This window comes from Amblyomma americanum, chromosome 1, assembly GCF_052857255.1.
Source record: "Amblyomma americanum isolate KBUSLIRL-KWMA chromosome 1, ASM5285725v1, whole genome shotgun sequence".
Lineage (NCBI taxonomy): Eukaryota > Metazoa > Arthropoda > Arachnida > Ixodida > Ixodidae > Amblyomma > Amblyomma americanum.
The window spans coordinates 488,706,712-488,729,410 of NC_135497.1; the positions used below are offsets into that span (position 1 = coordinate 488,706,712).

At 45.4% G+C, this 22,699-nt stretch overlaps 2 protein-coding genes across 5 annotated transcripts in view; one reads left to right on the forward strand and one right to left on the reverse strand.

The window, feature by feature from the left end:
• Positions 1-22,699, forward strand: part of l(2)37Cb (DEAH-box helicase 16 lethal (2) 37Cb) — a 551,956-nt gene that overhangs the window by 372,077 nt on the left and 157,180 nt on the right. The gene's annotated exons all lie outside the window — the stretch shown is intronic.
• Positions 1-22,699, reverse strand: part of LOC144116084 (multidrug resistance-associated protein 1-like) — a 194,839-nt gene that overhangs the window by 139,197 nt on the left and 32,943 nt on the right. The window contains exons 4-6 of one of the 3 annotated variants that reach the window (XM_077650744.1): positions 14,924-15,064; positions 10,938-11,072; positions 6,044-6,114 (exon numbers count right to left, since the gene is read on the reverse strand). In XM_077650744.1, the coding sequence (XP_077506870.1) occupies positions 6,044-6,114; positions 10,938-11,072; positions 14,924-15,064 (347 nt within the window). The remainder of the gene's footprint in view (positions 1-6,043; positions 6,115-10,937; positions 11,073-14,923; positions 15,065-22,699) is intronic. The other 2 variants (XM_077650746.1, XM_077650745.1) reach the window with 2 other exon arrangements.

Here is a 22,699-nt window from a genome sequence, read left to right on the forward strand (position 1 = left end):
TTTTAAAGCCGTTAGATTTCTGACAGAAAACAAAATGTTGCGAAGCTGTCACAAACTGAAGGGGACTGATTAGGCCATCAGCGAAGATTTTTCACCCCGTGTTCGAGACATTAGGCATTAGCTATGGGAATATGGGAAACCGAGAAAGGGCTGCGGTGATGAACTGGCTTTGGTTTATGACAAACTAACGATCAACAGTCGCCTTTATTTTTGGGATGAAGAAAAAAATGCTGTGTATCCCATAATGCCAACTTAAAATGAACCAAAAAACCAGGACTCCGGAACGCGCACCATGCGCTCATGCCGCCCTCAGTGCCCAAAATAACCTTGGTTAATGTTAACGCTCGAAGTATAATTAACAAGCTTGGTCCCTTCGAATCAATAATATTAAATTTTGAGCGGAATTTATCGCCATAGCAGAAACCTAGTTAACCAAAGATGTCGAAGACTTTGAAATAACTCCTCCAAACTACGTCATTATTCGCAAAGATCGGCCAACACGCGGCGGAGGCATTGCTTTGTTGATAAAAAACAAAATAACGTTCATTACCATGCCTGACGTTGAAGGAGTTGAAGCAGTTTTTTGTAAACTTTGCCTTCTAGATGCTACCATAACTGTGGGATGCGATTATCGCTCTACTACTTCCGATCGGATTACAATGCAATCATTGTACGCGTATATTGAGCAGCATGCGAAGGGAAACAAGGTGATATTACTGGGCGACTTCAATCTACCTGACATTAACTGGCACACACTACATCACCGATCACCTTGCGTAGATGTTCTTTTCGATATCATGCTTTCTTTCGATTTAACCCAGATAATAAACGAACCCACCCGTGTACAAAGACCTAGCTCAAACATTTTAGACCTAGTATTTGTTAGTAATCATTTGCCTATCAATGAGCCAAATCCGGAGTGTCAGCCGGCCTGTCAGGCCACAAACTGGTATTTTGTGCTGTCCCATATAATTGTTCTCTACCCTCCTCACGATCAACAATAATGTATAAAGATTACAGCAGAGTCGATAATACAAGCATCATTGATACACTCTCTCTCGAACTCTCATCCTTCCATCAACTAGCACACGATACAAACACAAAAATAGAATCCCTGTGGCATAAATTTAAAACAGTTGTGTCATACTCTGCCACTAACTACGTACCATTGAAAACTAAAAGACTCATAAACATAACCCCTGGATAACTAGAACCGTAATCCACGCAAAAAGAAATTTTCAACGACTCAGAAAGAGCCAAGAAGTCCATCCGTCACAAAAAACAGCTCAAAAACTTATTTCCACTGTTGATGATTTGAAATAAAAAATCAAGAGGGCCACGATATATTATTTTACAGAAACACTTTCTAAATTTCTACAAAATTCTCCCCAAAAATTCTGGCGTTACATAAACCCTAAAAAACAAGGTGAAAGACAGGCATCACCAGAGGATAACAGAAATGATGCAACTACTCTGAATAACTATTTCTGCTCCATCTTCACAACGGATAACGGAGAGCTACCAGGAAGGAACTCTAGCGTAGGCGTTACAATTGAACTACTAACGATAACTGAACCTAGAGTGTTAAACCTTTTACTAAATCTGGACACTAAGAGAGCACCAGGGCCTGATAACATCTCTAACATATTTCTACATAGATATGCCGAGTGGATAGCTAAATTCCTAGCACTACTTTTTAACAAATCATTATTCACTTGCATCCTCCTTAGGGATTAGAAAACCACCAAAAAAACACCGATACGCAAAACAGGAAATAAATCCGACACTTCGAACTTCAGACCTATCTCACTAACGAGCACAGTATACAAGTTATTAGAACATAAAGTTTTAAAACACATAAACACTTATCTTCAATGAAATGACATTTTAATCCCTTGTCAGCAAGCTTTCGCACATGCCTTTCTACTATTACTACACTAATTGAAATAACACATGACATATCGACGAGCATTGATAACCAGAAACATATGGACCTCATGTTTTTGGACTTCTCGAAAGCATTTGATCGCGTCTTGCATGGTAAACTTATTGCAAAACTTCAACTTATTTTAGGAACTAGCCCTATTCTAAACTGGATTAAAGACTATCTTAGTAATCGCATGCAATTGGTTGAAATTAACAATGAGAAATCACCGACAACTAAAGTTACATCGGGAGTATCCCAAGGAAGTGTCCTGGCACTGGTACTGTTCCTAATATTTATAAATGACCTACCATCTTGTGTTTCACAGAATATTAAACTTTTCGCAGATGACTGCGTCCTTTACAAGGAGATGAACTCTCTTAATAACCATACAGTTTTAAATAACGGTTTAACAGCAGTGTCCCAGTGGTGTCAGGACTGGCAGATGGACATCAATTTAAATAACTATGTTCTTTTATTTATGACTAGAAAAAAACACATTAGCTTTTCAGTACACGTTTAATAATATTCATCTTGCATCTGTCCTTGAGCATAAGTACCTTGGTGCGACATTAACCTCTGATTTTAGATGGGATTCGCACGTTAACATCATCACACTTAATGCACTAAAAAGACTTCTTCATTAACAGAAGCCTCAAACTAGCACCCCCTGAAACAAAATTACTAGCATGTAAAACTATTGTCGGACCACTTCTAGAGTTGAGTTGAGTTGAGTGGTTGTAAACTACCGGTGGGATTAGCCTTGCAGTTGCTGCCGGCAATTGCTCCACCGTAGCGACACTTAAATAGAAATCACAGAAACACTGTACGCAAAAACCCAAATAGACACTCCTGAGGTCACCATGTGGAGGTCAAATCCGTGTCCTGCAGGTAAAGTAGAAGAAGGCGAGAAGCATCCCTTCTACTCGACTGGCTCCCGCGCGGGAAAACAATGTCCTGAAGAGAACTGTGAGGAACTCCTGCCTTCTTGAGGGATCCGAATAACACAGCCCGTTCCGCGTTGTACAAAGTACAGCACAAGAGGTAATGTTCTATGTCACCACACACACCACACGTTGAACACAATGGTGACGACGCTAGGCCAGTCTTACACATCCACGCCGGCGTACGAGCAGAATCCGTGCGAACGCGGTGCAGCAAAGTGGCTTGGTACCTTTTGAGACCCTTGGTCACACATGGCTGATGAGGAGAGCTCTAAAAGAACTGAAGTGGCACAACACCACATCTCTGAATATTTGCTTGACTTCATGAGGGACTCCATGTACTGGAATCCCGGAGAGAGCTGTATGGGCGAGGTTGTCTGCTATCTCGTTGCCTAAGACACCTATGTGAGAGGGCACCCATTGAAAACGTATAGAGAAGCCTTCTAGAGTACGCCAACAACGCTTGGTTTTTCTTTACTACAAGTTCATTAAAAAACTTGAAGGGGTGCAGAGAAAGGCACTAAGAGAAGGGCACTGAGGCCCTTCACTACGGCGTCTCTCATAGCCTGAGTCGCTTTGGGACGTTAAACTTCTATAAACTAAACTATCCCTAGAGAACAGAGCAAAATTTGCAAGACTTTGCTAGAACACAATCAACTAAAAGTGCCCGCTAGAAAATACAGAACAACCACAAAGACTAAATCTACCCGCCACAACCTCAAACACAGATTAATCGAGTTTCCATTCCGTACTGACATATACAAATTCTCATTTTTTTCCGCGAGCTACACGCGAATGGAACAATCTAAACAGAGATATTAGTAACAGCTCATCATTAGATGCGTTTAGTGGTCTGGCTATAGATCACCTTTTTGTTTCCCAGTAGTTATTGTCATTTTCCACACTTTCCTATTCTGGTTTGTTTTTTTACCGTTTTGTTCGTGCTTAGACTGAACTTACTGTACTAACTGCAGCCGATTTCTTTTTTTTTTAGTTTACTTGTCACCATTTTTGCATCCTATCATTTGTACCTCAACTTGAGTTCTCTAACCAATTTTGTAAATATTTTGAATATGTTATTGTTGAAGTTTTACTTACCAATATGTGCACTACACCTAGTTGTATCATTCAAAGCCGTTGCTGTCACAGTCACTGATGAGACTTAAAGTATCAAATAAAAAAAAATATCGCTTGAGCAGATCTTTAGCTAAGGATAAATCGACAAGCTCTTAATATTCGCTGCAGGGCCATCCACCTGCAGAGCTTGTGAAGTAGAAGACTAGTAGTAGCTTTGCGCGTCGTTAGAAGTTTATGAAGACGCGTGTAATTTTCAGCGCGTCAGTGTGGCAGTTTAACGCGATGCATGATCGGTTGCAGCGATAGCATAGTGCTCTCGTGCAGTGGCCAGCGAAACTCATCTGTTCGCGCCACCGCGGGTTAAAACCCAATCGCAGCAATATTGATTCTTTTCCTGTAGGAATCTGAGACATCAGCTTTTTAGGATTTATGGGGAAGCAGTATTTTCGCAGTAAGAAATATTCTGAGGACCGCCACACGACGGGTCGTGTAGTTGGTCTCAGTCGGCTTCGGTGCGCCAATTTTTTCAATCCTTGACTCAAGCTACGTGAAACATCCAGTATATGAATCAATAGTAAAGCTAGGATAACCACCTTTATGGGTATACGGTGTGCGCTCCATGTTTTTCTTCCTAATCGAAGTTGATGCTAACAAGGTGTCTGCATTCCTCGGTAGGCACGGTCACAGTCAGCGAGGGAGAGAACTTCAGAACATAATTTTGTATAGCTATCGGCCACTTCACGCGGCTTCAGCGCCTTCAAACTCTCCCTTGTGATGCAGGGGTGGTTCTCAATCAGGAGTGAAAGGTGCTTGGGCCCCGAAGTCAAATCAGTCCCCTGCAGCGGTTGCTACTAGAGCCTTCGGATATGCGAAACTCACCGGGAAGCATAAACAGGTCTCAAGGTTGACTACCCTCCAAGTAGTGCGAGCACGCACAGCCTTCGCGATTCAAAAGATTCATTCCTAGCGAAGGCGAGGAGGTGTCTTTGTGCGGACCGTCCCTTTTCGAGGGTGTCATTCGGCGGCGACCCCTTCCCGGCGTTTTGACAGCGAACGGCTCGTTCTGCTCCAGGAAGTAGCTAATACCCCTGTCACACAGCATTCATCGAAGGCCTTTCCAGCAAAGGCACCTTTTTTCACCAAATGAGCGAAAGTTTAAAAGAGCAGCGACGCACATACACGGTGCAGCCCAAACGTGGAACAGTCGTTCAGGCTTAGCACCCGCTGTTGTGCTCGAGGCGGCTGAAATGAGTGTTTTAAAATTAAAGTGGGGTATTCTGTTCATTCGTTGAGCTCAGACAATTTTTTATTCTGATTGCTTCCTTAAAAGAACTGCAGCGGCTACTCTCATCAGCAGCAGCAGGTTTTGTGTGTTGCCTTGGCCACCAGGGGCACTCGGTGTTGCTGCAACACTTTTACTGTCTTGAAATCTGGGCACAAAATATAAGCACCCGTACAAAAAGCAAAGCCAGACACACCTCTAGTATTTAAAAAAAAATATTTTCGAACATTGTCGGCTGTATCTATTTTTATATTGCTACTACTTTTGACATTGGATGACGTTGCGATCGCAGGTTCTCTAAGGCCGCGCCGCGCCTTTGGGCTCCAAAGGTTTCTGACGAGCGCCCTTAGCATCAAAGGCGCAACATTTTTGCCGTGTAGCTGCACACCTTACGCCTTTTGAATGTAAGGATCTGATTTTTAAGGCCTTTGCGGTGCCTGTGTGACAGGAGTATAAGTCGGCCTGAAAACGCCAACTGCTCGTTTTGACAAAACACTGCAGCCCAGAGCTCATCTATCCTCAGCAACTAGCGTACAGCATTTCCAGAAGTAAAAAAAAAACTCAATATGTTTGATTCCAAGCCATTTATAATGGGATGCCATGCAGAATTCGTGGAAGTCAAAACTATCGCAGGGATTCAGAAAAGACATGCTCGCACGTTGAAGATATTGCGAATGCCGGCTATGCCACAAATCGTGCTCAAAAGCAATACAAACTCATTGGAATCATTACCTTTGCAAAGGATGTACATGAACCTAAAAGGTACTACCGTTGAAAACACACATGTCTTGCCCAAACGCAAAGACACGTACTCACGGGAACAGAACAGCGGCACTGATCTTTCCGAACGGAGACATGTCATCTTCATTCTTTGGACCTAGTGGCACCTGAAACAGTTTCACGTGAGAACTTCAAATAGGGTTTATATATCTTGCTTTCAGAGATTTTGGCTGTTGATATTCTAAGGTTGGCATAGTGTTGTTACTGAAGTAAATTTATATCAATTGTTGTTTCGGTTAGTGGATATGTTCTGTGCTGTTCACGTGACTGACAAACAACAGCGTGTTGAAAGCAACTTTGCTTGGACCTAGCTATCGGAGAAAAGACATATAATAGCGCGACTTTCATCAACGCGCAGATAAAGGTAGGTGTTGGGAGGGGTAGGAGGGGGGCCTATTGAGACACTCCTCGAAATAAAACTCGTTTCCTTCTGCCCTCCCCTCTTTTACCCTGACAACATGTTCGAGGAAATTAGCCCCTTCTCATCATCTCCCTGCAAGTAGCTGTCTTTAGCAAAGCTTTAGAAAAGTTCTTGCAGTGTGCGTGTCAGTAGTTTTTGAATTGGCGTAGAGGCATCTGGACTTCGCGGTCTGAGAAGCGACACTATTTTGTCGAATGACACATTTGCTCCTTCGAGAAACAAGGTACCCTATAAGCTGGAAACCTGGTGTCTCGCATTCGCTGAGAACACCTTGTCTGCATTGTGAGCATGTAATCGCAGAATGTACAAAGATAATCGGTTTTCTATTTCTACAGGAAAGGCAAAAAAAGTGTCTGCTCTTTTAGTGCCAGAAGGTTTGTAGATATAATGACCATCACTTATAGTTTTGTTCTTTGCACGGCCGAGTTACACCTTCAAAGGCAGGGAAAACGTGAGAGGAAGATACAGCCACTGCAGTAGTGTTGAAATCTGGGCCAGTTGGTACATGTTCAGGAGCAAAACCAGTCAAAGACTGAAGAGACGAGGCACACACACGATGACTGGACTAGCAACTGTGCTTTATAGAAGAAAACAGTCTCCCAGGAAAAGTGCAAAGTTCGCGCAGCTCAGTTAACAACAATCTACATCTAAAGATAAGCTGTGATCTAACGCCGTTTCGAAAGGAAGCTAAGTTCCTTCTGCATGAGGTAGATAGAAGGACTGCAGATGCAATCATCTCCTTAATACTAATGAAGAACGCTTTGAGGATTTCGCGCTCAACTTTTCCCTTGCCTCTGCCGACAATACTAACATTGGAAAATAGCGGGTAGCAACCGCATTCCCGGCAACGTCGATGCAAGTTAGCGCCGTCAGTAGGGGACAGAGAGTTGTGGTGTTCTCTTAGTCTGCCATTAATACATCGGCCTGTTTGCCCAATGTACACTTTTTCGCAGGTCAACGGAATTTTGTAAACCACACCTGTGGCACAGTTGACGTAGCGGTATTCATGCTGCGTCGAACAAGCCGGCCGATAAGCCCTGTCACGTGCAAGACGTGAGCACAGGCGTGAAAGCTTGCAGGGAGCTGAAAACACAACATTGACGCCCTGCTTTCCGGCGACCTTTTTGATGGTGTGGGCGACTTTATGGACATAAGGCATGACTTCAAGATTTCTCTTTTCCACTGTCTTTGGGTCAACCCTTTTGACGTCTCGAACCTTTATCTTTTGCAGGAGCGTTTCGGCCGCTTCCCTCAGAAGTTCTTTTTTTAAAACCGGCCGCCTCCAAACGTTCATACTGGATATCGAAGCTAGTCTTCATGCTGTGGTGGAAACTCTTTTGCAGTACATTACGGAAGCAGTTCGTAGCAATCCCCCTCTTGACAATCTTGGATTGAGCTGACGAGTACGGTAATAAGGTCTTCTTAGTTCTAGGCATGAAGCACCAGAAAACATGGCCATCGTCATGAAATGTTAATTGAAGTTCTAAAAATCTAATCGAGTGGTTAGCGGGTAGTTCATATATAAAACTGAGGGCACTCGAACAAGCTTTAAAAGCTGTCAAAATCTGGTTTACAACCCCATGAAATGAGTCACTGGGTGAAAAATTCAAAAGAATCAGTAAATCATCAACATATCTAAAAATTCTGCACACATGTTTGTCAAAAAGGACGCCTTGCAACGTGTTGTCAAACTTTGCTAAAATTATATGGCACAGTATGGTGCTACGCTTGTCCCAATACAGATTCCTTTTTTCTGGACGTACTGGCGTTGCAAGGCGTTCTTTTTGACAAACATGTGTGCAGAAATTTTAGATATGTTGATGATTTCCTGATTCTTTTGAATCTTTCACCCATTGACTCATTGCATATGGTTGTAAACCAGATTTTGACAGCTTTTAAAGCTTGCTCGAGTGCCCTCAGTTTTACATATGAACTACCCGCTAACCACTCGATTAGATTTTCATAACTTCAATTAACATTTCGTGACGATGGCCATGTTTGCTGGTGCTTCATGCCTATAACTAAGAAGTCCTTATTACCGTACTCGTGAGCTCATTCCAAGATTGTCAAGAGGGGGATTGCTACGAACTGCTTCCGTAATGTACTGCAAAAGAGTTGCCACCACAGCATGAAAACTAGCTTCGATATCCAGTATGAACGTTTGGAGGCGGTCGGTTTTCCAAAGGAACTGCTGAGGGCAGTGGCCGAAACGCTCTTGCAAAAGATAAAGGTTCGAGATGTCAAAAGGGTGTACCCAAAGACAATGGAAAAGAGAAATTTTGAAGTCATGCCTTATGTGCATAAAGTCGCCCACACCATCAAAAAGGTCGCCGGGAAGCAGGACGTCAATGTTGTGTTTTCAGCTCCCTGCAAGCTTTCACGCCTGTGCTCACGTGTTGCACGTGGCAGAATTTATCGGCTGGTTTGTTCGACGCAGCATGAAAACCGCTACGTCAACTGTGCCACAGGTGTGGTTTACAAAATTCCGTTGACCTGCGAAAAAGTGTACATTGGGCAAACAGGCCGATGTATTAATGACAGACCAAGAGAACACCACAACTCTCTGTCCCCTACTGACGGCGCTAACTTGCCTCGACATTGCCGGGAATGTGGTTGCTACCCGCTATTTTCCAATGTTAGTATTGTCGGCAGAGGCAAGAGAAAAGTTGAGCGCGAATTCATCGAAGCGTTCTTCATTAGTATTCAAGGAGATGATTGCATCAGCAGTCCTTCTATCTACCTCATGCAGAAGGAACTTAGCTTCCTTTCGCAACGGCGTTAGATCACAGCTTTTCTTTAGATGTAGATTGTTGTTAACAGAGCTGCGCAGACTGCCACTTTTCCTGGGAGACCTTTCTTCTATAAAGCACAGTTGCTAGTCCAGTCGTCGTGTGTGTGCCTTGTCTCTTCGCTGTGTTCCATCTTTTGACTGGTTTTACTCCTGGATATAGCCACCTTCAAGTACACACTTTGCAGACGATAACATTGTGCCGAAAATATACCATTTATAAAATGTAACCCCTTCTTTCTTCAAGCGCCACCAGTGTGATCAAGAAATAGGAGCTTCACATTTAACGTGCGAACGTGAAAGGAACTTGTAGGAGGTCGTCAGTGTAAAAGAACACATTATAGATCTTACAGACGCCGTTAATTCCTTCCATCTGGGCTGAAACACTTTTCGAATGCAGTTTGAAACCCACTTCACGCTATCCTTCGCACACATCAGACGAAAAAAGCCAAGGCGACTGGTCACCAGATCAACAGGCATGAGTGGCACGTGGTTATATTTTCCTGTGCTATCCAATCATCACAACCTTATCCCCTTTCGCAACAAGAAACACTAAGCACAAACGGTGAGACTTGTCCTCGCGCTTCCTTCCTGCGGTTGAGTTCGGCGAATTTGGACATCGGGAGGATTCCCTGAGGACCACTGCGAGGGTGGGCGAGCCCTCTGGGGGAGACGTGGCTGCAGGAATGCCGGAAGCAGCGACGATAATAGCGTCCCCACGTCACCACGTGACCACAATCTGTCCACCGTAACAGGCGGCACCGTGGCCATTGGATTGTGAGCAAGCTGTCCACCATAGCAGTTGGCAGTAAAATTAATTATTGGTCCAGAAAGGTCACGTGATGTAGCGACGTCATCACAACTTGCCCACTGGGCTGTGAACAACCTAATTTCTAGACAGCAACCTAGATGCTAGATGGCGAACCTAAATGCCTAAAGAGAAAAAAATGATATGTGCAAATGTCAGCGCTGCCACAGCACAGCGGATACTTGCGACGGCAGCTAGCAGTCCGAATACGGCGGTTGATAAACCGACAGTTGCAAACAAACTGACGCAGATCCGTGCAGAACTTGGAACAAAAGCTGCAAACGACAAATGCGAAATCTACTGCTGCCACAATTTTCTATTAAGATGAAGAAATATCTTCATAGTTTTTACTGCGGATTTTATTTAATATTTTTAAATATAGATAAGAAAAGCCTTTGATTATTTTAGAGACAAATAAAAAGCAAACATAGGAACAAACAGCCGCCCAGTTCAGATCGCGTCAGTGGAGAACTTTGATTTCGAGGCTAAATAAACAGGCTCCTTCATTACTAGTTTCAACTAAGGTTGTCAACTTTTCAAAGAAGACAATCGGGACAGGTCAAAGAAGCAGTAAAGGCAGTGAATGTCTAATGAAGAATCAAATTTAGGCGACATGAAATGCAAAGCACCAATGAGGCTTTGAAATTCATTTTTAAGTCTTCAGTAAAAATAGTTTCTCGCTCTTTGTTTGACGCTTCTAAGCCTATCTCTTTGAGCTTGCCTATCTATTGTAAAAGCTGCCTTCGTTAACACTGGTAGCAACTAGAAGAACTCGCTTTGTGGTGGCTTGTTTCTAGTCTTGTGATGGCTCATGCACTAACTTTTACTGTAATATGCCCCGTAGCTACACTTCAGCATTCCGGCGTTTATTGCTGCCTGTGTTGGTTGCAGATAGAGTAGTTATCGGACTTACCTTCACCTTTGCAGACTGGGCAAATACAGTGTCTTGAAGGCCGGAGATGACAAAGTTTCCAATGGTAGAAAATGTAAGCAAGACGCTTACTACAATAACTGGCTTTTGCAGCTCTATGTCGTGTATATGTATGTCCTGGAGGAAAGCCGAAAACAGTTTTTTTTTTCGTTGGCACACTGAATAATAAAAAGCCCGCATAAAAAGAAAAAGCTTTGTCTGCCGTTTCCCGACCGACACTGCCACCTGAGTGCGCACCGAACGAAGAATATGGCCTCTCAACAACCACTTCGATGAACTGATGGACAGCGCTGTGCTGCAATAATTTTAATGGCGGTCTTCTTAGTGTAATGCACTGCTTTCCCAACGTACTAAAATCCTTGGCCCCCTCATGTAAAAGAAAGATGTTTTCACTGGCAATATATTTAGCTTAGTCTTAAATTTCAGGCATGGAGCTCGCGTCTTTTCCAAGAGCAGGCTGGTTGAGATCTGGTCGCTAAAACATCGCAAAGTGGTTCTTGTTATAATGTTTGCTGAAAGTGCGTAGGTCCAGTTCTGGAAAACACGGTCTGCTGCTAAAGTTGAAAAGTGATCTCTTCAGAAAGCATAGAGACTTTCATGATGTCTACCCTTTGTAATGGACAAGTTGATATCTTCTGAACACTCATGGAAGATGCATATAATAAATTCTTTGGTGCAAGTGATTGCTTTGCTTTGCGATAATGAAATGAAAAACTACTTCGCATTAATGCGGTCTGAACCAATGCTTTGACACGGAGGTGGTAATGATACGGAGGTATTAGTTCCTGCTTTCAGTCAATGCCACAGTACAGCTGGAACTCTAAAATGAACCCGCGGGCGTCAGTGCGGAATGAGTAAAATGGGGCCCTCTCTGCTACTGAAACTTCAATTTGCATTTTTTAAGAAGCTGTCGGCTATCATTAAGATGGGCAGAAGGCATAAAGAGCTACGACCTAAGTGCGGAAACTAAAAAGATACAACCGATGTAGATTGTTAGTCGAAATGCGAAATATGTGCGCTAGCATGTCGGGTTTCATTTCGCTTTCAGTTCTAGGCTAAACTTCAAATGTCGCCAGGCAGACATAGGCGAAATAAGCAATTCGGGACCTTGGTGGTAGAGCAGTATAAAATTTTGGGACCCTTTAACGCACCTTGAGAGGCCACTGGGACAGTGATGTGTCCCGGATCCATTGCGCATAGATGGAATTGCATGAATACGACAACATGTGACGCATAGCCCGAGAAGAGTGGCATTAAACACGAAGGGTGACCGGTTGCAGCGACAGCGTAGTGCTCTCGCGCAGTGGCTTGCGAAGCTGATATTTTGCCGCCATTAAACAAGAAGGTTGATCGGTTGCAGCGAAAGCGTAGTGCTCTAGCACAGTGGCCAGTGAAGCTGATATTTTGCCGCCATTAAACAAGAAGGGTGATCGGTTGCAGCGAAAGCGAAGTGCTCTAGCACAGTGGCCAGCGAAGCTGATATTTTGCCGCCATTAAACAAGAAGGGTGATCGGTTGCAGCGAAAGCGTAGTGCTCTAGCACAGTGGCCAGCGAAGCTGATATTTTGCCGCCATTAAACAAGAAGGGTGATCGGTTGCAGCGAAAGCGTAGTGCTCTAGCACAGTGGCCAGCGAAACTGATATTTTGCCGCCATTAAACAAGAAGGGTGATCGGTTGCAGCGAAAGCGTAGTGCTCTAGCCCAGTGGCCAGCAAAGCTGATATTTTGCCGCCATTAAACAAGAAGGGTGGTCGGTTGCATCGGGGGCGTAGTGCTCTCGCGTAGTGGCCTGCGAAGCTGATATATTTCCCGCCATTAAACAAGGGTGATCGGTTGCAGCGACAGCGTAGTGCTCTCGCGCAGTGGCCAGCGAAGCTCATATTTTCCCGCCATTAAACAAGAGGGGGGATTGGTTGCATCGATAGCGTAGTGCTCTCGCGCAGTGACCAGCGAAGCTGATATATTTCCCGCCATTAAACATGGAAGCTGATTAGTTGCAGTGATAGCGTAGTGCTCTCGCGCAGTGGCCAGCGAAGCTGATATATTTCCCGCCATCAAACATGAAAGGTGATTGGTTGCAGTGACAGCGTAGTGCTCTCGCGCAGTGGCCAGCGAAGCTCATATTTTCCCGCCATTAAACAAGAAGGGTGATTGGTTGCATCGATAGCGTAGTGCTCTCGCGCAGTGGCCAGCGAAGCTCATATTTTCCCGCCATTAAACAAGAAGGGTGATTGGTTGCATCGAAAGCGTAGTGCTCTCGCGCAGTGACCAGCGAAGTTGATATATTTCCCGCCATTAAACATGAAAGGTGATTGGTTGCAGCGACAGCGTAGTGCTCTCGCGTCGTGGCTTGCGAAGCTGATATTTTGCCGCCATTAAACAAGAAGGGTGATCGGTTGCAGGGAAAGCGTAGTGCTCTAGCACAGTGGCCAGCGAAGCTGATATTTTGCCGCCATTAAACAAGAAGGGTGATCGGTTGCAGCGAAAGCGTAGTAATCTAGCACAGTGGCCAGCGAAGCTGATATTTTGGCCGCCATTAAACAAGAAGGGTGATCGGTTGCAGCGAAAGCGTAGTGCTCTAGCACAGTGGCCAGCGAAGCTGATATTTTGCCGCCATTAAACAAGAAGGGTGATCGGTTGCAGCGAAAGCGTAGTGCTCTAGCACAGTGGCCAGCGAAGCTGATATTTTGCCACCATTAAACAAGAAGGGTGATCGGTTGCAGCGAAAGCGTAGCGCTCTAGCCCAGTGGTCAGCAAAGCTGATATTTTGCCGCCATTAAACAAGAAGGGTGATCGGTTGCAGCGAAGGCGTAGTGCTCTAGCACAGTGGCCAGCGAAGCTGATATTTTGCCGCCATTAAACAAGAAGGGTGATCGGTTGCAGCGAAAGCGCAGTGCTCTAGCACAGTGGCCAGCAAAGCTGATATTTTGCCGCCATTAAACAAGAAGGGTGATCGGTTGCAGCGAAAGCGTAGTGCTCTAGCACAGTGCCAGCGAAGCTGATATTTTGTCGCCATTAAACAAGAAGGGTGATCGGTTGCAGCGAGAGCGTAGTGATCTCGCGTAGTTGCCAGCGATGCTGATATATTTCCCGCCATTAAACAAGGGTGATCGGTTGCAGCGACAGCGTAGTGCTCTCGCGCAGTGGCCAGCGAAGCTCATATTTTCCCGCCATTAAACAAGAAGGGTGATTGGTTGCATCGATAGCGTAGTGCTCTCGCGCAGTGACCAGCGAAGCTGATATATTTCCCGCCATTAAACATGGAAGTTGATTAGTTGCAGTGACAGCGTAGTGTTCTCGCGCAGTGGCCAGCGAAGCTGATATATTTCCCGCCATTAAACATGAAAGGTGATTGGTTGCAGTGACAGCGTAGTGCTCTCGCGCAGTGGCCAGCGAAGCTCATATTTTCCCGCCATTAAACAAGAAGGGTGATTGGTTGCATCGATAGCGTAGTGCTCTCGCGCAGTGGCCAGCGAAGCTCATATTTTCCCGCCATTAAACGAGAAGGGTGATTGGGTGCATCGAAAGCGTAGTGCTCTCGCGCAGTGACCAGCGAAGTTGATATATTTCCCGCCATTAAACATGAAAGGTGATTGGTTGCAGTGACAGCGTAGTGCTGTCGCGCAGTGGCCAGCAAAGCCGATATATTTCCCGCCATTAAACATGAAAGGTGATTGGTTGCAATGACAGCGTAGTGCTCTCGCGCAGTGGCCAGCGAAGCTGATATTTTCCCGCCGCCGCCGGTTTCGAAACGCAGGCGCGGCGCAGTCGTGGTCATATTCGTTTTCTTTGCGCAGGTCTAGCTGGCTTTAGACACTAAGCCATCGGTGCAATTCGGAATTGGAAGCCTTAGTGCTGGTACACTAATAAATAAAGTGAAATGAAATGTGCGATAAGTCAGTGCAACCAGTGCGTTATGAAATGGACGATGCAGGCGCAGAGTGCTTTGTACGCTAGAGACCTCCTTACCTCCGCATTCTGGATTCTCTCTAAGAAGCGTGCCATGTCCACAAGGGCAGCCACAGTGAGAGATCCGTATAGAGCGCAGCACAGGCCTGACGGTGGGAGACAGCGGCGCAGCCGACCGACGAACACCAGCAGCAAAATGACCTGTTCACGGCGAATGAGACCACGCTACATCAGCGCAAGAGGTTATGAACAATTCGACGTAATATGTTTTTTACCTGTACGCCTATAGCATGTACCAATGTAGTCAGTTAGATGGCCAGTTAATAATTCGGCAGAGGTGTGAAAACAAAACTTTTCATCCCTAGCAATTAGTTTCTACTCCTTCACCTTCGAATGAAACCTCAAAATTTCATAGAAAGAATAATGCTCTAGAAATTTTGAAAGCGGGAGAACTTAGCATTTTTGCACATTGATACGGCTTCGTTATTGTTCGTGAGTGCAGCGGAGCCTGAAGTAGCGCTACGCCGTCGGACGGGTCTGGTCCCAGAAATGAGCATTTTTTGCGATGACAATATCTTATGTGTAGTCTCATCCCCATACTGCAGCGACGAGGTGTTTCTTTTGCCTGTTTTCACGCATTCTGCGCTTTGCATGGTCGCTTCTGTGCTCGGCCTCTTCGCGTATCCTTTAGTAGATGAAATGAAAAATAAATTTACACGCGATCATTGAGATTAAGGGGGCGGGATCTGCGCTATACACCAGCACGCTATTACGGTTGTGTGACGTAGCCGACTATGAGCCAGCGGCGACCTTCGTGAAACCGAAGGTCGCCGCTAGCCTCTTTTTCCTTCGCTAGCCTCCTTTTCCTTCTTTCCCAGTGCATTGGTCGCTCAACTTTCATCCTATTCACTTTATCGCAGGCTTCACAAGGGCGCCAACAACGCTAGGACTTTGCGAAATGAGAGTGCCTTCTGCTGTCGGAGTAAAACGATTACACATGAGTGAGCGCCGCGAGGTAAAACTGCCTTTTCTGCACTCTGCTTAACAACTGGGACTTCATTTGAGCTGCACAATTCCGATAAACTATCAGTGCTCATATCCGAGAAGAGTAGCGGAAGTCGCTTTAACGCTTTCTTCCACAATAAATGCTCCTGACCCATTACAGACCATCCCCATGTGTACTGGCACTGAAGGGGCCGGAAGGAGCGTAACTTCTCGGCTATGCATTTTCACGAAACCTTTGACCAGACATACTAAACTCATGTGGCGAGAAAATAAACGGGACAGTTGTGAGTTATTTCACGCAGATAAGCATTTCCCCGCACATGTTTTTTATGCTACGCTCATCTATATGCTTCTATCCGGCATTCAGTTGATGATCGGGTACAATTTTTTTGTCGAAGAAGTCATTGTGTCATCTTTATTAATAAATTTTCCATAAGAAATTTCTCGCAATGTCCGTTGATGATATGAGAATGCTCTTTTGCCTCACACATGCTGCGGGAGGTACGAACTTGACAAACCATGTAATTTTAGATGGCAATTTCAGCGTTAAAATGTTCTAATTTAGAGACAGCTACTGCAAGAAAGCAAAGTTGTATAAGCAGGTATTTTTTCTCACAATGAATATTGCATACATATTTGTTTTCTTTTTCTAGAAGAAAAGAGCATTCGTCAGTTATACGACAATTGAAATTGTCGGGAGGGAAATCAGCAGGATTGAATGAAAAAATGCACTGACAGGCAGCCTTGAAAGACAGAAATAAGCCGACACACACATGTAACTTCCAGGAAGTTAAAAAATTGATAATGTGAACGGTGAAATCACGAGCAATAATATACATGCACAAGCAACAGATGCAAGATTGACATAAACAAGTAGTGACGCAAGAATAGGCTTATAGCCTCCTCGTTACAGATAAGCTTTCAATGCAGGAGTGAACGATTAAATCGAGAGCTTAATAATGATTTTATGGGGCAGGGCGTTCCTGTCGGTAGTAATTTTTGGAAGAACGTGAAGCCGGATATATTTCTTGAGGTTGTAGTCCTCTGCATGACAACTGCTTTATTTTGCCAACCTGGTTCCCGTATAGTATTAAAAGCTTAGGTATAGGGGGGTATAACGTAGCAAAGCGACTGAGGTTATGAGGGACGCCGTAGTGAAGGGTTCCTGAAATTTGGACCACCTAGGGTTCTTTAATGTGCACTGACATCACATGGCACAGGGGCCCCTAGCACTTTACCTCCATTGAAATGCTGCCACCAAGGCCGCGATCCAACCCGCGTCTTTTGGGTGAGCAGCCGAGCGCCAATGAGCCACCGTGACGGCCCTTATAGTATTAAAATGCGCGCCTCTACTGTCATTTCTGTTTGGTTTTTAAAGATATTCAACAGAGTTGTGGCTGATCAATTTACGCCTTGATTGTTGCAAAGCCGGGTACTTTATTGAAGGCTGACAGATGCTTGGTTTGGTTTGGTTTATGCTTGTTTAACGTCCCAAAGCGACTCAGGCTATGAGGGACGCCGTAGTGAAGGGCTCTGGAAATTTCGACCACCTGGGGTTCTTTAACGTGCACTGACATCGCACAGTACACGGGCCTCTAGAATTCCGCGTTCATCGAAATTCGACCGGTGCGGCCGGTATCGAACCCGCGTCTTTCGGGCCGGCAGCCGAGCGCCTTAACCACTCAGCCACCGCGGCGGCAGGTGACAGATGCGCGTCTGCTGTAGGGAGTATACCTGTTAAGCAAACCTATGTTAAACTACTGTTGTGCCAAACTGTTGCGACGTCACCACATACTGCGCGGATCCGCACGGGACGGAGAGGCAAAGCGAAACCGTGAGACTCAGTGGGATATGCTCAATAATTACATGTTAACGAGTACATGATGCAGAGGCTGGGGTGCCCAAACGCACATGGCGCTGCGTTGGCGCCGGCGTCTTCGTCAGGAGGGGCTGCGGAGTAGACCATGTTCGTTCGCTCAGGCTCGGCTCCTCCCCGATGGCTTGGGAGCTTGGGGCACCGGAAGACCGACTCCCCAGCGGTGTCGTCTCGGGCCTTCCACGTCTCTCTCTACTGCCTCGCTTTTCTAGTTTTCCCGTCCATTCGGACGATCCCTCTTTTTAGGTTGGAGCGTCTCTCTCGCCACTCTCAGCACCGTCGCATGCTGCATTCCCCATCTTTCCCGGACCTTCCACCGACTTCGGTCTTTGCCTCTGCTGCCGGCGCCCCTGCCACTCTTGCGGGGTGTGCGTGACCAGCTGAATGCTTTTCGGCGTGCGAATAAAGCTGACGGCCGGGCAGTCGGCTTTGGAACCCCTTATGAGCCTTGGCCCCCGACACCGGACGAAGCTGGCGCCGTACGGTCTCTTGCTCAAGTGGCCCGGGTGTACCACAAAGGGAAGATGCCGCAGGAGATAACGGCCTTCCAGAGACGCACTATCACACTGTGTAAGTATGTATTTTTGGAATCTGCAGGAGCCATCCTCCGGCATTTAGCCTTTTGCCTGTCCCAGAAACGGCTATAAAAATTTTAAACGTTATTATTGCGCAGCTTCAGTGTCATTTGTGTCGGTTATTGCGTAGAGATTGAACACAGCATCAGCATACACGAGTGATGGCGAACGAACGTCGTGTAGGAGGCACGCTTCCTTGTATTGCTTGAAGCAGTGTTTCAGTTACCATAGCTTTCCTAAAGACGCTGAAACGACATATTCAGCATCAGTGCTCTTGCTAAGCTGTAGTCGATTATTAAATCCCCGCATTTCATCTTGTAATCCAGCCCAATGTCACTATTATTGATTTCAGGTGTAGAAATAAACAGGTTTTTCTGTTTTGTTACAATCATCACGTTGCATTTTAGGGCAATCAAGCTCATGGTCCAAGTCTGAGCCCAACAACTAATTGCCGCAGCCATTTTGCTCTTGAGATGAAGAATTATTGCTGAGTAGTTGGAATTACGCGCACTTTATAAGAGGTGATACCCTTCGTATTTGTAAAAAGTGATCACCAATAACTAAAAATAGCGTATGGCTTCATATCTGCTGCTTCTCTCGTGAAAAGTGAGTGTGTGCTGACATTTCCTTAAATAGCCGCCGAGTGGGCTGAAATGTCCACGCACACTAATATAAACCGCTGTCGAACGGATGTTAACGCGATAAGGTTAACGCTCACGTTCTGTAGAAACTCCGGTGTCATCGGTATTGTGAGCGAAATATGCCACGGTGTAGTGTGCAACCGAGGTGGGTGGCGGTTAAATTAATGATTGGTTGTGAGGCATCACTTTGGAACAGCAACATAAGTCTCACAAGCCTCACCGGTGGCCATGCTTGAAACAGCCACCTGGCGAGGCAGTTGAGTACTACAGCACCACTGCACCAGTACTGGTATGAGGACTCCTAGCGCTCTATTAATGTAAAGTGGAGAATACCCGTGCCTGCGAAGGGAAAGGCAAAATGCTCCCCAGGCGGCTACAGGGGGCCCAATAACACAATCGCGTAATACCCATAAGGCCAAGCTGAGGTGCCCCAGCAAGTTTTCCTTGTATAATTCCTAATCGTAGTATTGGAACGAAAACGAATGAAATACCGAGTGAGGAGGAAAATGATTGCATAAGCAAATTACATAACATGGCAGACGGACTCAGTATGGGAATATTTGTTCGGCAGGCGACACAGCTATAGGGTAACGAGGGCAATATGTTTCAAGTTAAAGAGAGAGAGGGTTTATTGACTTGAATGGCAGAGAGGTTGGCCTGAAAAATATCTGGCCAGCTACTCTGCAGGAAAGAGGAGAAAAGGGAGGGTCATGATGAGGGCTGATGATGATAGGAGGAGGCAGATGGAAAAATAAATAAAAAAATAAAATGAAAAGAAAGAAAAAGTTAGACTTTCTCACGTCACAAACGCAAGGCAAGGTCCGTGTCGCTTAAAAAGCGTGAGAGCGCTTGCGTTGCCTGTACAGTCTTCAAACTATCTTGTCAAGCACCGAGGATCAAATCCTCCGAGAGGGGCCATGTGTCCATAGACTTGAAAACAGATGAAAGCATGAGTCTTTCACGTGTATAGGCTGGTCACACCACTAAAACATGTTCTATAGTCTCTTGCACGCTACGTGTGGCACAGTCCGGGGAGTCCGCTTGTCCTATTAAGTGCAAGTATTTCCACATGAAGGCGACGTTTAAACGTAATCTATGGATTACGCTTGCAATAGGGCGCGGTATTCCGTGAGGAACAGAAAAGGTCATCGCCTGATCTCGCCGTTTAAGGCGTATGTGTCGAGTGTCTGGCAGGACCCAGTACCTAGCCGTCGCACTCCTCATTGATTCCGAAAGGAGACAAGGTGACCGGTCTAGAGAACGGCACATCTTTACGCAGGCCACTGCTGAAGGCGCTCCTTGCTTCAGCGTCGGCGGTCTCATTTCTATCGAGTCCGCAGTGTCCAAGGATCCACTGAAACACTATACGGTGGCCTTTTTCCTAAGCAAATGACAGGAGACTAATGATATCAAGAGCGAAAGCTTGGTATGCGGTGTGGCGTAGGAAGCAACCAAAAATTTGTAGCGCAGATTTAGTCAGTGAAAATGCACCACTCCTGAGGTGGTTCTCCGCAGATGTAGCGAATTGCTTCCCGAAGTCCCGCAAGCTCTGCAGTGGTTAAAGTAGACTTGTGTCCTCAAATGAATCTGCGGGTCGTCTGCATGGGGAATGTACCCATGCCACAAATGGTCTACTAACTCGGCCCAAGAGTGAACGGTCTGAATTCGTGAAATTCGTCACGAGATACTCCTGTGCACAAAACTAAAAGTTACGAGGAGTATAATAGTATTTTTCAGAGATGGAGCCCTTGTCTGTCAACAATTCTTGCAACGACTTTTTCGTCCTCAGGCGTCTTTCTATCACGTCACCATAGCAAACCTAGCACAAAAAGTATTACGCGACAAAACTGCCTGTGAAAAACGCCCGTATCTACATTTTAATTCCACTTTAAAACAATATCAGACGCATGTCTCAATATTTCCGTCTGGAATCTTGTCCATTACGCGTACCAGCGGAACAGCGGGAATATGTCGCTGAAACACTCGCGGAGTTTTTTTCTCGCTTTTCTGCTGAATATTGCACTTAAACTTTGTGCGGCTTGATTCTATATATTTAGTTTTTACTGATGGAAGATTGCGAAACGGAAGAAGGTGTTAATATTTCAGGTAAACGAAATGACTATATTTGAAAAGGCAGCGAGCAGTGTCATGCAGAAGTGACTGAGAAACTGGTAGAAATGTAGAGAGAAATTGTGATTATTTGTTAACGTATGTAAATCCTTTAAAATGAGAACATGCGGACGAAGAGCACTGAAAGAGCACGAATAGAAATATTTCCAAAACCTCTATAGCACAACAAATAAACGAGAGAAAAATGGCAGGAGATACTTAAGCTCCGCTTCAACGGTATGACAGGATTACGTAATTAATTCCCATGTGTGCACACGGTAATTCTCTACTTTACATTTATAGATCCCTTGGTGTCCTCCTGCACCTCCTGATGCAGTGGTGCAGTGGTTAAGCGATGCGTCAATGCTCTGCGATGGCAGGTGCTCCCAGCGGTGGGCGTTGGGCGGCACAACTTGCTCTTCCTGGGTGATAGATATAACTGCTATGCCTGTCACTGGTACCTGTCAGAGTGGACAGTTAGCTAATTATCGGGTAGGCAGCTTGTCATGACGGCACAATGCCAAGTGACCTAGGTGGCCCATCTGCAAGAGTCATGCTCGGGATTTTTTGCTCACAACGTCGACATGGGATTTTCTGGACAACGGGGCTCTTAATGCTATCGCGATAATATGTATAGAAAATAAAGGTTGATTACACAGATTCAATAAATTTCAGTTTGTCTACCAAGCTTTATGGTAAACCTTCAACGTACTCTTGTGCATTGTATGTTCCATGCACAACCGAGAAACATCCACCTTTCGGCCTCAAGCCTCTGATCCCCGTAGATCACGCTCATCACCATCAGGAAGAACACGCCCGCATGGACCTCAAAGTACTCGACAAGCATCAGGATGCATAAAGGTTGCTGAACACATGTTTTGTGATGCGAAACTACTTCCCCGTGCCTGTTCAGGGGCCTACATTCTGCAGAACGCACACAGACGAACGGCTTTAAAAGCCGGCTTAACGGTAGCATCTGCACTTCGATTAAGCTTGAACATTGTTCTAGTTCGTCTAGCTTCTTTGAACATCTACAGCCACACGACTTCACCTTTTTATTTTTCAATGTGTGCAGTGTTCAGAAACGAACACTTTTAAATATTCTTAGGTCTGCTTACGTGGAAGATTGCGAAAGTGTGTGTTTTGAGGAAAGGAAAGGATTTTGAGGGATGGAAAGACCTCAGTAGCTCTCACATGTCGACATCTCGGTGGACACGTCAACCGTGCCTTAAACGATGCAACTCAAAATGCATTTATCATCGGTCCGCATCCTTGTCACAAGCAAGCCTCCAACTTGACCAAAATATGTAAGCTACATGCAAAGATAAATGCTATAAAACCCCTCGGAATGCTGTACGACGAACGGTTGCTCAAAATTTTGGTGCGAACGTAGTCGGCAATGCTGGCACCAGGTCAGGCAGTCATGCCATCGTTTGGATTTGATCCACACCGTCATGCATTAAGGGGTTGGGATTTGGTATGACGTCTCATTACATCGTTGTCACGCGACTGGGTGTGATGTCACATTTATACATCGTTGTCAGGAGACCTGTTATGATGTTCCATTACACCGTTGTCACGTGACCTAGTATGAAGTGACATTACATCGTTGTCACGTGACATGTTATTA